Consider the following 16295-nt stretch of genomic DNA (forward strand, 5'->3'; position numbering starts at 1 on the left):
GAACCCAACAGATAATTGGCGCGAAAACAGAAAACACTTCTGGAAAATGGAGTTCTTGCACACTTACAAGGAAAAACAAAGAAAATAACACAAAAACTCCACCTTTCTGTTCCTCTCAGACAGAGAGAGACATCTGTTCAGTGTGTTTGGATCCAGAGTGTCACACACAATGTAACACATTCACACGCAAACACACACACACACACACACACAGGTTAGCAGAGCATATACAAGTGTGTGTGTGTGTGTGCTACATTTCCTCAGTCCTGGTTTCACCCTGATCTTCACTCCACCCTGATCCACCCTGAAGAACAGATGCGTTTATAAATTCTACAAATTCAAAACAGATCATTATGGTATAAAACACCCTTCAGACCTCACAGTCCAGACAGAACTAAACTAAAATAAAGGCTAAACAGAATTAAGGCATATGTAACGTGACAAAATGACAGACACTCATCGGTAAAAGTGGAATGAGAGGCTTTACTGGTGAAAACACAATCCAAAATCAAAGTGAATAAACTGGCATAGGTCAGATCCAAAAGGGGAAAAAAACAAAGAAACACAAACATCCAGGCAAACAATCCAAAAAGTCCAAAACAGGGCAAAATGTCAGAATAATGACCGCTCAGTCACTCTAGAGACAGAAGCAATGCCTCACAGAGAACCTACACTATATTGCCAAAAGTATTCAGTCACCCATCCAACTCATTAAATTCAGGTGTTCCAGTCACTTTCATGACCACAGGTGTATAAAGCCGAGCCCCTAGGCCTGCAGACTGCTTCTACAGACATTAGTGAAAGAATGGGTCGCTCTCATGAGCTCAGTGAATTCCAGTGTGGTACCGTGATCACCATCTGTGCAGCAAGTCCAGTCGTGAAATTTCCTCACTACTAAATATTCCACAGACAACTGTCAGTGGGATTATAACAAAGTGGAAGCGAATGGGAACGACAGGAACTCAGCCATGAAGTGGTCGCCCACTTAAAATGACAGTGAGTAAAATGAGGGGCATAGGTCACCAACTTTCTGCAGAGTCAATCACTACAGACCTCCAAACTTCATGTGGCCTTCAGATCAGCTTAAGAATAGATCAAGAGATTTCTAAAATTTCATTCTCCCAACGTTGTGGGAACAGTTTGGGGACGGCCCCTTCCTGTTCCAACATGCGCACCAGTGCACAAAGCAGGTCCATAAAGACGTGGATGAGCCAGTTTGGTGTGGATGAACCTGACTGGCCTGCACAGAGTCCTGACCTCAACCCAACAGAACACCTTTGGGATGAATTAGAGTGGAGACTGTGAGCCAGGCCTTCTCGTCCAACATCAGTGTCCGACCTCACAAATGCGCTTCTGGAAGAACAGTCAAAAAATCCCATAAACGCACTCCTAACTCTTGTGGAAAGCCTTCCCAGAAGAGTTCAAGGTGTTACAGCTGTGAAGAGTGGCCCAACATCATATTAAACCTTATGGATTAAGAACGGGATCTAAACCAGCCATTAGGGGTGTACTTTGTGTACTTCTGGTGCCAGTCCCAAGCCCGGATAAATGGTGAGGGTTGCATCAGGAAGGGCATCCAGCGTAAAACTTGTGGCAAAACTATCATGCAGATCACAAATATGATTGCCATACCGGATCGGTTGAGGCCCGGGTTAACAATGACCGCCTCCGGTGCTGTTGACCAGCAGGGTGCTGGTGGAAATTGAACTACTGTAGGAGGAAGCGGGTTAGAAGGCAGCGAGAGAGAGGGAAAGGCAAGGTGTGGAGGTTAGAGCAGGGACTCTGAACATAGGGACAATGACTGGTAAAGGCAGAGAGCTTGCAGACATGATGGAGAGAAGGAAGGTACATTCTGTGTGTTCAGGAGACCAGATGGAAAGGAAGCAAGGCCAGGAACATTGGAGGTTGCAGGGTTTCGATAAAGTGGGGACTAAGATGATATGGAATTGTGTGAAAGGGGTGGGGTGGTTACTTCATCACCCCAAAAAGGATATAAAAAAGGATGCCTCAAGATGATCTTTGCATTGTGGTTGTCCGGAAGCCATCTTGCCACTTAGAGCTCAATAAAGAGAAGACTTTTTCCTTTCTTCCACAAGAAATAAGCGGCTGAAGTCTTTTGATCCTTTTTTTTTTGTTTTATCTTTAGATTGATACCTTCAACTTAAAAACGGTCTATGTTATAGATGAGGTCACACCACACACACAATCTCAGCCACTTCTCCTTCATCGGGGGTGCTGGAGCCTATCCCAGTTATCACTGGGCGCAAGGCAGGATACACCCTGGACACGTCGCCAGTCCATCGCAGGGCAGACTGACACAGGGACAATTTAACAAGTCTAATTGGCTTGACTGTATGTCTTTAGACTGTGTGAGGAACCTGAAGACCTCGAAGGAAACCCACACAGCCACAGATCATCATGTAAAAATGTCATGGTTAAAATGTCTCAGTTTAGTTCTATCAAGAAATATGAATTGATACACTGAATCATCTCAAATCCTCCACTTACTGTCTTGACAATTAACTTTTTAAAGAACGTGTTTTACTCAATATCAGCAGGCATATGTCTCAGACTAAACACCTTTCTCCTGTCAGGCGATTTTCCTTACAAATTAAAAACTGCAGTTGTGAAGTCTCTCTTAAAAAAGAAAAATCTAGAAGCAACTTTGAGTAATTACTAGGTTCTAGGTTCAGTTCCCTGGCCGAGTGACCAGGGTCCTTTCTCTGTGGCTTATAAGATTTCTGCACATTTGTGTTTACTTTTTTTTTTAATCAACTCTGACTCTGAATTTTCTAATTTGTAAAGCACCGTGAATGACAGCAGTGTTTGAAAGGTACTATATAAATAAACTTACCTTGCCTTGAGGGCCCAAAGATCACGACGAGCAAATACTGGTATTCAGCCTTGTCCCGCACATACAGAAATGTCTCCAGATTATCTGAATCTTTTAATGATATCATGTACCATAAATAATATAAAACAAAAGGTCTTTACTATTTTTACATTAAGAAACATTGTTCTTGAATTGTGGCACTATTTGCCTGTGCAGTCTTTCACAGAGTAGTGAACCACGTTAATCTTTTCCATACAACAAAATCATTTCCATACAACAGACTGTTCACTGTATATAGAACACAACACATAACTGCTTACTCTAAAACTATCATTCATAGATATGTTTATTATATATATACACATTTCATAGATACGTTACATAGTTATATCTATCTACTATCTGCACTTCTGGTAGATGCAAATTGCATTTAGTTGCCTTGTACTGAGCAGTGAAAATAAAGCTGAATCTGTCCATCTTTACTTCTGGAAGTCTCAGTCTCTCTGGGATGCTCTTTTTATGCCGAGTCATGTTGCTGACCTGTTGCCAATTAACAACTACAGGTTTTTGTAGCATTACACAACTTTACCAGTCTTTTCTTGCCCTCGTCAAAACTTTTCTAGAATGTGTTGTTGGCATCAAATTAAAAATGGTCATATATTTTTCAACAAAAGAAACAATTCCTGACAGGCATCAACAGCATGAGCAGTGTGGATATTTTGGGGAGAATATGCAGTACCACACCTTCTCATTGAGTGTATAAGCTTTAGGTTGGACTCAGAGGTCGGTACAGGAAATTACATTTCATTTGATACTTATGTTTTAGAAACGGTGTCAAACAAAAGAGGTGCATTGTCCCAAAAAACAAACTGAAAACTGGCCTAGAATCACAGGTTCTTGTAGACTTTCACAGCTGGAATGTGTTAAAGTTACTCATTACTGCTGATTTCCACCACAGCTCTTACTGCACTTGTGTTTCTTTACAGTCTTTAAATGCCTGAAACTCTTCCCACACTCTGAGCAGTAATAAGGCTTCTCTCCTGTGTGGATGCGCTGGTGATCTTGGAGAGTCCTCTTCTCATTAAAACTCTGTCCACACTCTGAGCAGTGATACAGCTTATCTCCTGTGTGAATGCGCTGGTGGTTTTGGTAATTACTCTGTTGACTAAAACTCTTCCCACACTCTGAGCAGTGATACGGCTTCTCTCCTGTGTGAACGCGCTGGTGTATTTTGAGATCGTATGGTACAGCAAAACTCTTACAACACTCTGAGCAATAATATGGTTTCTCTCCTGTGTGGATGCGCTGGTGCTTTTTGAGATGACCCTGTTCAGTAAAACTCTTCCCACACTCTGAGCAGTGATACGGCTTCTCTCCTGTGTGAATGCGCTGGTGATCTTGGAGATTACTCTGTGTAGTAAAGCTCCTCCCACACTCTGAGCAGTGATACGGCTTCTCTCCTGTATGGATGCGCTGGTGGTTTTGGAGAGTACTCTTTTGACTAAAACTATTCCCACACTCTGAGCAGTGATACGGCTTCTCTCCTGTATGGATGCGCTGGTGGTTTTGGAGAGTACTCTTTTGACTAAAACTCTTCCCACACTCTGAGCAGTGATACAGCTTCTCTCCTGTGTGAATGCGCTGGTGTATCTTGAGATGACTCTGTGCAGCAAAACTCTGCCCACATTCCAAGCAGTAGTGATTTCTCTCCTTGCTGTGTTTCTGCATTTGTCTATGAGATGTATTCATGTGGAGGATACCAGATGACATTTGCTGAGTCCCAGAATGTCTTCTGAATGCCATTTTCTTATATGATCACCCGTTTCAGCAGCTTAACTTTCCTCGTTGTGGAATGTCCTCACGTGTTTACCGAAGCACATTTAAGCTGAGTAGGAAAGAGCAGGAGAAGAAGAATTTCTGAAAGGAAAAAAAAAGAAAATATGAACTCAACTTGAAACAAAAAAAAATTGTCTAATCCAAATCAATAATAGCAGAAAGCGTAAAAAAAAAACTTGGAAAAGCCAATAGCCTTATACTCTCAAACTCTTTAAATACACACACAATTGAAGCTTTTGTCGTCATTGGAAACTGCAGGGTTAAACTGGATTTGTTAAATAATTTTGACTGAACGTAAGTGGACTCTGCTTTATACTGTCATTAATGAGCTCCGATAAGAATTTTGCTGTGCATTTTTTCATTTCGGCAAATGAAATACGCCTTAATCCAAGTCATGTACAGACAATTTCAGAGCATAATAAACTGTGGTCCTGCAAATCTCTGAAGGTGTTTACACTTCACATCCATGGACACATCAGAAACCAGAAACTTTCATTTCATTGACTGTTACAAAATAAGGGAAAAATATAAAATATATCTAAACACTTCCCATAAACATCAACTGTATGACATGTCATTAAGAAATGAAAGTTAGGGACAATTATTGAAGTCAGGGCAAGATATGGAAGACTAAAGAACATCTCTACAAAATGCTTGTCGACTGTTAACTTAAGCAAAGCAAAACCCCTACCACACTGCCATAGACCTGCACAAGCATCCAGCTGGCATGGGAACCGTGATTTCCTGGCCTACTGTGCCATGTTGTTGCACAAACATCACCGACATGGAAAGGATATCAAACAGTATTGTTAATTGTGATCTCATTACAAATTTCAACATGAAATTTGCATGCAACTCATAGATAATCCAGAGGCATCTTGAAATCAAGTGCTGTGGCTTAATGAAACAAATATTTAACTCTTTGGCTACTACCACCATTGACTGAGAAGGCCACTTTTACACACACCACAGTTTTATCTTATTTTCCATCTAATATACAAACCTAATTTCTGGAAAAGTAAGCACATTTTTAAAAATCCATTAAAAATAAGAATATAGTTAGTATTTTTTTAAAAATTCAATAAAAATAAGTATCTGTAATGTGTTAATTCTCTTGAACCTTTAACTGACAGAAGTACAAAGATATTATGTTTAATGTTTTGCCTGACTAACTGGATTGTGTTTTGTAATTGAAAACAAATTTTTAATCTAATGCCTGTAACACACTAATAAAAGCGGAGAGGCAAAATGAGAGTGAAAAGAATATTCAAGTTACACAACTTCTGAAAAATTCCACAATAAGCAGGTGAACTGTTAACGGGCGAGGGCATCATGATTGGGTATAAATATCCACCGGCTCAGTGGTTGCAAGTGAAGATGGGTCATGGCTGACCACTTTGTCAGAGAACCATCAAACAGATCTGCAAAGAATTCAGGTCTTTCACCATTTACCATACATTATATTTGTGAAAAGATCCATGGAATCCAAAGAAATCTCAGTCAGTGTAGGTCAAGGCCAGAAACCACTGCAAATGTGCATGACCTTCAAACATTAGACGGCACTGCATTAGAAACTGTTACATTGTTTTAAATAATGCCAAATGGGCTCAGGATTACATTTTGAAAACTTATCACTTAACACAGTACGCCACTACATCAAGAAATGCACTGGAAACACTACTATGCTCCTTGCATAAAAAAGCCATACACCATTTTTATGAAGAAACACCGCAGTGTAATGAGTCTTTGTTTCAGCTTGTCTTAGAGTCCTAGTTTTCTGAAAATGGGTTTTGTAGTAAATTCAGAAAATAAATGGAAACCTTGTACTTAAATTTGTAGAAGTAATGATTTTTCATCTGGAAAATCAGCAAAATGTTTAATTTGACCTAAACTTTTTTAAACTTTAAATTTTCATGATTGTATAAAGGGGAAAAGTGATTGTGTTTGTTCTCCGTTTTTATTTGTTTTCTGTGTTAAACTTGAAGGATCATGGATAAGCATTAACAGGTACCAATGCATAGTGTAGCTTCAGTCAGTGTAGCTCAATTTCATGCCAACTACTCATTTTAAAAAATTGCCATGGACAGTTCTTTAAATGAGCATCTACAGGGTTTTACTCAAGGCCTAATAGAAAACACATGCCATTGTACTCAGTAAGGGCCAGTGATGAGCACAAACTTTGTATACTTTACATTGCTTAAATAAAAAAAGGCTGTTATTGCAGACTGCAAGTGTAAATGAAACGAAGGGAGACAGTGTTACTGTTATAATCACTGTTTTAAAAAGATAAGTGTTTTATTTATTATATGAATGAAATATCATAAGATGTTAAGTGATAAACCTTGAAGATAGTGGTTTAGCCAAACCTGTGTTTTGAGACTAAGCAGCACTGAAAATGCATGCATAACATATAACTTTAATAATTGTTCATAAAGAGAGATGAAAGTAGGTTCAAATCAACTCACAAGACATCAGAAATGTTTAGCTTCTTGCCTCTGTTGTCTTTTGCTGGAAGTTCATGAAGACCGGAGCAGAGACTTGACCTATAGATAAGTATTCTTTGTACACATGTCTCTTACTCAACTTACACTTAAATATTCAAGCATGTAAAACCACACCCTCCTGTTGTCTCTTTGTTTAAATGACCCGAAACCCCCTAGTTGATGGGCGACTACTTCTACCTTTGTATAAAATAAGGGAAATATATAAGAAATGTTGTGGCTCAACCAGGAATCTACAGTCTCCCCCATCTAGGAGCCAGGACATCTCAGAGATATCTCCATAACAATGGCATTGCTTGATTGGGGAGCTATAGATAGCCTACTTTACAACTGGTTAACCATTGCAGGTTGTTACATGACAAAGAGACTACTATTCACAGACCCTACATGTCAGCCAATAGAGACATACAAAATGCAAGAAGATTAACACAAAAGGCATGGAAACAGTAAAACATTTCAAGAAAAGTTAATAAAAGCAAATCATGAAAAAATAATATCAAAACCTTCTAGTTATTCTTTGTAAGTCAGAATGATTTCAGCTGAAAATTCTGTCTTTGGAGAAATGTTTTAAATGTGCATATTTTTATTCGCAATGTCATTAACTTGTTTTGGACACCAGTTAGTTACGCAAATAGTGGCACAGCAACGCATATAACTTCAAAAACTGATATAAAATTATGACAACAGGCTTAAGTTGAGGCACAGTTCACCAAACTAAAGGTTGTATTATGTTTGTCAGGTGTGTCTCTGTACACTACAAGTGATATTAGATTCGCAAGTCATATGAATGTGTCACAGTATCAGTTTATTTCTATTAAATAATAGAATGTCTGTCTGTTCTTTTGTTGTAGTGCAGTATGCCCTCATTCCAAGAAAAATTTCTCCTTTGGGAGACAAATAAAGAAACTAACTAACTAACTAACTAAAAAAATCATTAAAAATCAGTCGAGGCATGTTTTACCGAACTAAAGATTATAGTATATAGTATATAGTATGTTTGTCAGATGAGGTCAGATGGAGACTTGTCAGTTATTGATTTTCACATCATCTTTCCATTTCAGTAGGTTTAAAGTCTATAGAAATAATGACAACAGGCTCCTCATGTCTTTGAATGTTTTACGTTTTTAAACAGTACCCACCCTTTACCGACGGTCCCTTGCCGTTTTCGGCGCCTACTACAGCAAGTCCGGTGTTCTGTCGAGTTGTGCTACGCATCGATATTTGCTACTTTGCGCTTTTGCGCATGCGCAGACCCACAGCCTTGTCATAAGTTTCCACGCCCATTAATCTATGCTCCCTTTCTCTCGAGTATACGTTCAGGTGAGTAATTTCTTATCTTTTTTATTGTTTCCTGACCTATAAACATTTATATAGGCTCCTTAATAAATGTTTTGCATCCTGCCTGCTCTCATCGCACTTTTCTGCAGAATGTAAAAACTAACTGATAATGTCGTGCATTTTGTGTTCTCTGTAACCAAACCATTTTGTAATCCTAACCATTTAGCTAGCTAGCAACCACGTGCATACGACGTTCGAGGTGAGCAATATATATTTATTTTTCATTCATAGCTATAAACCTATAAACATGTAAATGTAAAAGTTTTCGTAAACATACTAGCTTTGCAAAGACGACATGAGGCAGGATTTCATTAGGCAAATTCGTGGTGGTGCCACACATGCTCCACTTGTTCTTAATGCACACAAATTTTAAGATAAATCCATGCCTTAAAAACAAACAAAAAGATAAGATATAGAGCACATTATACTCAGTACTCTAAAACGATTTTATCCCAAACTATTAGAATATGTGATAGCCTGCTTAACAAGCCCAAATTCAACTTTTAAAGATTAAATAAAAATGAATTCAAACATATATTCCTCATTTTGATCTACTTGTTTGCTACTTTACTTTTAACATATTTTATTTGCCATTTTATTGAATCATTTTTGTGAGGGCGATCATCCGTTGCTCTCAGTCCATGGTCCATTTTTACAACCATTTCTTTTGCAAGTATTTTTCTTATTACAATGAAATGTACCATTATATATCCAAACAAAATGTGTTTTAAAGTTATCCAATTTCTCTCTCTCTCTCTCTGTGTGTATGTGTGTGTGTGTATGTACATATATATATATATATATATATACACACACACACACACACACACATAGCTATGGAGAACAGGTTGGACGAGGTATTTAACTTCCTCTCTCTGGGATCATACCCATCTGGGTATAATAAATCCCAGAAATTAAATCTTAGGAGGTATGCTTCCAAATTCACTGAAAAGGGTGAGCATTTACTCGTTTAAATGTAGCCAGTGTCCTAGTAAGGTAGCTCTTTAATTATTATAAGACTTTAATGAATGTTAATGAATATTCACTGCAGAAGGACAGCTTTTCTATGGAAGTAGAAAAGCCATTAAATCCAAAGAAGATGCAAGAAAGCTCTTTAGGGAATTTCACGCCTCTCCGATTGGAGGTCATTCAGGCATCCTGAAAACACGCACTGCAGTGTGCTCCAGATTTTACTGGCATGGCATGTCCATTGATCTTGACAACTGGGTATGTGTTGGAGTGTGTTCTTGTGTGTTTTGAGCTGTTGCTAAATCTGCATAAATATTAACAGTGACTTTCTTAAAGGTCTTGGAATGTGATCAGTGCCAGAGGACTGGAAAACCTTTGACTGCTGCCCAGCCATTAAGAGTGTATAAAGGTAAATGTGTCCAGCAGTATCTATATATAATATACAACAGCTATAAAAAAAAAATTTGAAATGTAAAATAAATATATATGTTTTAAATTGATAGATATCTGCTGTCTGGGAGCTCATTGGCATTGATTTGACAGGACCTCTTCCAAAAACTGTGGATGGCTTCCAGTATATCCTAACAGCCACAGATTACTTTTCCAAATGGGTTGAAGCTTTCCCATTAAAGACCAAATCAGCAGCTGAAGTGGGACGAAATATTTGCTCAATTATATATAGACATGGTTGTCCCAGAAGAATCCTCTCTGATCAGGGAAGAGAATTTGTGAATGAAGTATGTCTAATTTTTGTTATAAATACAGTTCAGAAAATATGTTGTGCTTGGTTTGTATATATATTTTTTACTTTTTATTTTTTTAGCTCAACAGCAGCCTCTGTAATATTTTGGGTATTGAAAGAAGTGTCACAGCTGCCTATCATCCCCAAACCAATGGCCTGGATGAAAAAACTAATCACAACATAAAGCGGTAAGTATTTAACCATTTAGGAGTGTTCTGTAATGCAGGCAATTTAACATTTAACATTCCATTCCGGTTTCACGAAAAGGAACTGTTTTTACAATGGATGTAAATAGTAATAAATTGATATACAATCTATTACTATTTATTATTTTACTTTCAACCCTTGGATCCCAAAGAGAGTCTCGACAGGCACTTAAATTTCCTTTTTTTTGCTCATAACAGTGTAAACTTCATTCATTTATTTCGTCTCATAGCACAGTGGAAACTGAATAGAATACAAACAATGCATTAGTCACTCGATACAAATGTCAAACACACCAACCTTACAAAGCCATACAAACTAGGACATACCTCGCTGCGCTGACCAAGGAATGCAAGTACTGATCCCCTTACTCCGTCGATAGACACGGGCGTCGATATTTTCTTTGAAAAATGCAAACCCGCAATACACTCGGCATCTAGGCCCAAACAGCTACGTCTCATTACGCCCACCTGTGACTTCTCTACCTTTTATAGGTTCTCCGCCCTGTGCAATCCACGGCATCCTCAGCAGGACAAATTATTTATACAAATCCACAAACACACAAACATTCACAGAATATAAATACATCAACACACAACAAAACAACCCAAACCAATTAATCCAATAAATTCAAACTCTGTGACAATCATGGTCCTTTACATGTGTTAATATCTATGTTGTGTAGTGCATTGTTGGAGCAGGAAATATTAGAGACTTAATTTTGTTTATCTTGTGATTTTTATTTTATGTCTTAGCGCTCTCACAAAATTGGTAAATGAGAAGCAGGATGACTGGGATGTCTTCTTGGATGCTACACTGTTTTCCCTGCGATCAAAGATCAACACAACAACAAAACATTCTCCCTTTCTTATGCTGTATGGCAGGGAGGCAGTTTTCCCCTCAGAAATTCCTGTGGAAATGCCGGTCAGTTTGTTTTTATTTAAAAAAAAAAAAAAAAAAGTTGGTTGCAAAATGACAAATTGTCTTCACATATTTTTTTTTGTTACTTTTCTTTGTGCATAAATATAAACATTCTTTAATCTGGAATCAAGTTACTATTTTTCAATCTTGTTTTTCATTTCAGCTTTCTACAATAATTCTTGCAGAGGAGAACACCTAGGGAGCATTTTGCAAAGAAAAAAAAGAGTTAATGGAGACTTAAAAAAAAAACAGCAGAAGAAAACATCTCCATTTCTCAGCAAAAACAGAAGCAAGCATACGCCAAACGACTCCAAAAAAAGCACCGAAATACAGTGTATCATGTTGGAGATGAGGTGCTTCTGTTCAATATGAGAAAGCAGGGAAGAAAGGGAGGAAGGATTCAGCCTGACTTTTCTGGACCTTATGTCATCCGGTCAATATGTGGCAAGATTGTTACACTGTCTAATTCTGATGGGGCTACTTTAAAGAACAAGTACAGTGTCAACCACATCAAGCCATATAGAAGAAGCCAAAATGATGACAGGCAAGTCCCCACTCAGGAATCCCACAAGATCACCAAAGAGAATGAGACCAGGAAATTTTCTGATGGCTCCAACTCTTTGACCATGGGAAGGGATTTGGAAAGCATAACTAAGGACATTTCCCTGCCACAGAGACCATCTGTTATCCATTTTGCCCCTAAAAAAGACACTCAAGTCTGTGATGCAACAACAGAGGTAAATTGAGGCTTACACGTCTATACGTCTTGAATATATAGACTCTTGTTTAATGTTTATTTGATCCTTTCCTTCTTATTCATTCAGTCTTTATTCAGACATTTATCCAATTGCACAATTTTGAGAGTAGGATAAGTTAGCCTTTCACAGCTTTCTGTATACCAGTTAACTGTGTATGTGACAATAACCACTGTTGACTGTTGAAGCATCCCCAAGGTTCATCAGCCATAAAGGAAAGCATACAAGAAAGAGGTTAATGAGTTCTGTGTTCAAGTTTGACCTGTTGGTCATTTGTTCAGTCTACCCTTGTTTATTGTTTGCATGAAAGGGATTGGCCTATTCAAACTATACATGTTGGACATTTGTCAGATACACTATGTTGCCAAAAGTATGTGCATACCTCTTCTAATGAATTGATCTGGCCAGGCATGGTCATTGTATGGGAGGGAAATCTTAATTCTACATCATGCAATGGCATAGGCAATTGTGTATAGATGGCCCTGGGTTTGAAAAGCCCTGGCGTTAAACAAAGAGAAATGAGTATGGTGTTCATGTATTCACATACATTTGGCCATGTAACTGTAATAGTACAGGGATTAGAAAAAAAAACAAATATCTATGCTTTGACATTCATGCTGTGCTTTCAGTTCGAATGCTGTGGGCTGCAGAAGACTGTGGTCGGGTGGAAGGAGTTGTTGGACCATATAAATTGTATGATACATCTTTCCGTACACTGCATGGGACTGAGTGGCTTGCTGATGATGTAAGAGACTAAATCACACTGTCAAAATGTATTACAAGTGAAAGTATAACATTCTTTAATGGTTGTGTATTTTACAATGCAGGTTATCGATGCGTACTTGCACACTCTCACTGAAAACCAGCAGGCAAGTGGCAATTATATTTATGTAGCTGTGTTGTGCATTTCTTGCAACATAAATTAAGTTTCAGTTGTTCTCAACAGAAACCTGTTCACCAGCTCTGTGCCGTTATTGCAACCTCATTGTTTTCTGGACAATTCCAGAGACTCAGAAAGGTAATTTTGTCACAATTACAGTCTAGCAGAATTGATTATCAGTAACAATAATGACAACTTTGTATTCAACACATTCTTTAGATGAAGTTTCCACTGGAGGAAATCTGGATGTGCCCTGTAAACATTGGGGCTCACTGGGTTTTAGTGGTTTGTTTACCTTTCTTTAATTTTCAGAGCAGGATTATTTACATTACCAGTCAAACGTTTGGACAAACCTACTTATTTTTATTCTTTTCAACATTAAAAAAATAGGAAAGATGCCAAAGCAATGAATGAAGTTTATGTTCTAATTATACTCTAATAAACAAATATTAGATTCTTTGAAGTAACTGTCATGTTCATGAAGCAGCACCTATGATGCTTTAACATCAGTCCTGAAGAAATTCTCACATGCAGAGACCTTGTAGAGGGAGGAACTAAAGTTCTGAAATAAAGGGTGCATTTTAAATGAACTAGGTTGAGAATTAATTCATATATACAACAACCTTCCCAAATTGTCTTATTGTCTTTTTTTGTGTTCAAACATTTGACTGCTAGTGTACATCAGAGACATTATTTGCATGAATCGTTCAGAGATATTCTAGTTGTGCTATGATGCAGCAGAATATTATAATATGACGAGAGAACAACATAAATGCACTAATTTCTTTTAGATTGTCAACATGTCTGACAAGGTCCTTGTGTTGATCGATCCGCTGGCAAATGAAAGTGCACACGAGCGCAAGATGCTACGTAACTGGCGGTAATAACATTTTAACATTGCAATTTTACAGTGCAAATTTGAGCTTTTTTATATGAAAAGAACTGGCATGATCTTCTTTTATATTTTTTTTTAACAAAAATTAGGAACTTCTTAAGGATGACAGGCCATGGAGACCAGGGGCCTAAATGGACAGTTCAAACAATGCTGCACAACAAGCAGCACGATTCCAGCAGTTGTGGGATTTTAGTGTTGAGGGTAAACCTTTTTTAAATAATGTGATGGGCATTTATAAGTAACTGATATTACTCTTACTATGTAAAATGCCACTTTGCAGTTTGCAGAAGATTATCTCCAGAGGGGAAATATCAGCACTGTCCAGACATCCCCACAAGATGTTAACAAGGCACGATTTGAAGTGGCTTGTGCACTGCTGCAGTGTAAAGGTCAGTGGTATCAAAAACTGCATGAAAGCAGTGCCATCAAGTTTTATTTAGTCAAAATCCATAGAAATCCATATTCCATCATCTGACACAAAGGTAATGTAACTTACTATCAATCTGTGTCATGTACTGTAAAGCTACTGCAGAGACTCTTTACCACATGATTATTTCTAGAGAATGAGTGAAGTTGCTACATTTTAAAACCATAGTTTATTGGGAATGCAGATGAGTACTGTGTGGTATGCTCCTTGCTAGAAAATGATGCAGACAAGAGCATGATTGAAATGGTAACGTATAACATAAGCATACTTTGTATTATTAGACAACTAGAGTAGTATTAGAGTAGAGTACTAATATGTACCTAATGGCTTTTTTTTGGGGGGGGTGGGGGTAGGTGCAGTGTGATTTCTGCAGTAGGTGGGCACATTTTGAATGTGCTGAATACAACAAAGACACTTGTCTTACATATGTATGTAAAAAATGTCAAATAGTCACTGTTTAAAGTTTATATATATGTGTGTGTGTGTGTATATATATATATATATATATATATATATATATATATATATATAATATTAGTTTATATGTGTGTGTGTGTGTGCATAATATTAGTTTATATGTGTGTGTGTGTGTGTATATATATATATATATATATATATATATATATATATGCATATATGGTTTGTATACAGAAGTTATAATAAAGAAGTTATAATAAACTGCATATCCATGCTTCCCTTGTCCATACGGTGCACACAGAGTAAGTAGTGATGGGTCTGTACTGGAAGCATTTTTCGATAAGGGATGCACTATTTGACATATGATATTAGTCTATCGAGATATGCTACACATGGAAAATATTTAATAAGGACGTTATAATGGATTTAAATCCATGCTTCCCTTGTCCATACAGTGCACGCACTTGATTTTGTAATTAAATGCGTCATAATACTGAGTTAGGCTCTATTTAATGGGAAACACACAACTGGAAGTGCAAACCGATAAGGTAGCATTTCTCGATGGAGTAGCGCAGATCGATAGAGTCTGCTGACGATTAACGCTACGGTAGCATTTTTCGACAAAGCAGCACAATTCGACAGAACACATTTTCACCAAAAGTCCTCGGCGAAATGGAAAGATCGAGAACTCTGACGAAATGAAATGACTGTAGTTTGTTGTCTGTTTTACCAGACGCGAATATCCGCTGAATATCCAACATCAGCCCAACTTTACCGACCTACCGACTTTACTGCAGCTCCTCCTCTAAACCCCTGCAGGACGAGCAGCACCTCCATCAGTGAGGCTCTAACAGACATTTAAAAACACTCATCAGTCAGTTACGCTGACATATAAGGACTGAAAGCAGCTTAAAGCAGCACTTACAGCTCTTTAACCTCAGACTGAGTCTCCGCTTCAGAGCTTCCCCCAAACACAACACGCTGTGGGAACACAGCAACAACAGACCACAACCGGGAGGATATTTTTCAAAATAAAAGTTTCCAGCGCTCAATACGTTTCAGTTCATATTAATGAATGTGCATATTAATAATTCACTCTCTAAATTTTTATAAAACTCTTTATGGTTTTACATTAAACACATGTAGGAGTACGATGAATGTGACACATCTTATAGCCTATTGCTTTTATATTAATAAAGGATGGGCACAGTTTGTCCACTGTTTATTTTCTCATTGTTATTCATTTGTCGGGTTGCAAATATTTTATCTTTAACTGTGTGTGAAAAAAATCTTTTATTAAAGTAAATTGGTGAAAATTGTTGGTAATTGTTTAAAAGGTTCTGTATATGCTATCGGGTGAAGCGGTGATGGTACACTCAGCACTCCATACATACCATGTTTACTTATGTTTTTATATCAGGTTATATACTCTAATAAGCAGTGTTTAATGTCTTACAGTTTACTACTAAAATGAGCAAAAACTAACCAAACAAAAAACAATCAAATGATCAATAAAATAATCAGAATTAAAAATATTGAAATGTGTTAATATGGTATATTAATATTTAGTTTAACTA

The 16295-nt window shown here is 37.6% G+C and overlaps 1 protein-coding gene and 1 long non-coding RNA gene across 2 annotated transcripts in view; one reads left to right on the top strand and one right to left on the bottom strand.

Annotated features, from left to right (window-relative positions):
- Positions 1-15719, bottom strand: part of LOC108415229 — a 192180-nt gene extending 176461 nt beyond the window's left edge. The window contains 2 exon segments of the mRNA XM_037532876.1: positions 3831-4750; positions 15502-15719. Coding sequence (XP_037388773.1) covers positions 3831-4636 — 806 coding nt within the window. The 5' untranslated portion in view covers positions 4637-4750; positions 15502-15719.
- Positions 13043-13859, top strand: LOC119262036. Its single transcript, XR_005129366.1, has 3 exons — positions 13043-13117; positions 13199-13264; positions 13771-13859. It is a non-coding gene; the product is annotated as an uncharacterized LOC119262036 (long non-coding RNA).
- Positions 15720-16295: the final 576 nt, after the last annotated feature.

This window comes from Pygocentrus nattereri, chromosome 22, assembly GCF_015220715.1.
Source record: "Pygocentrus nattereri isolate fPygNat1 chromosome 22, fPygNat1.pri, whole genome shotgun sequence".
Classification (NCBI taxonomy): Eukaryota; Metazoa; Chordata; class Actinopteri; order Characiformes; family Serrasalmidae; genus Pygocentrus; species Pygocentrus nattereri.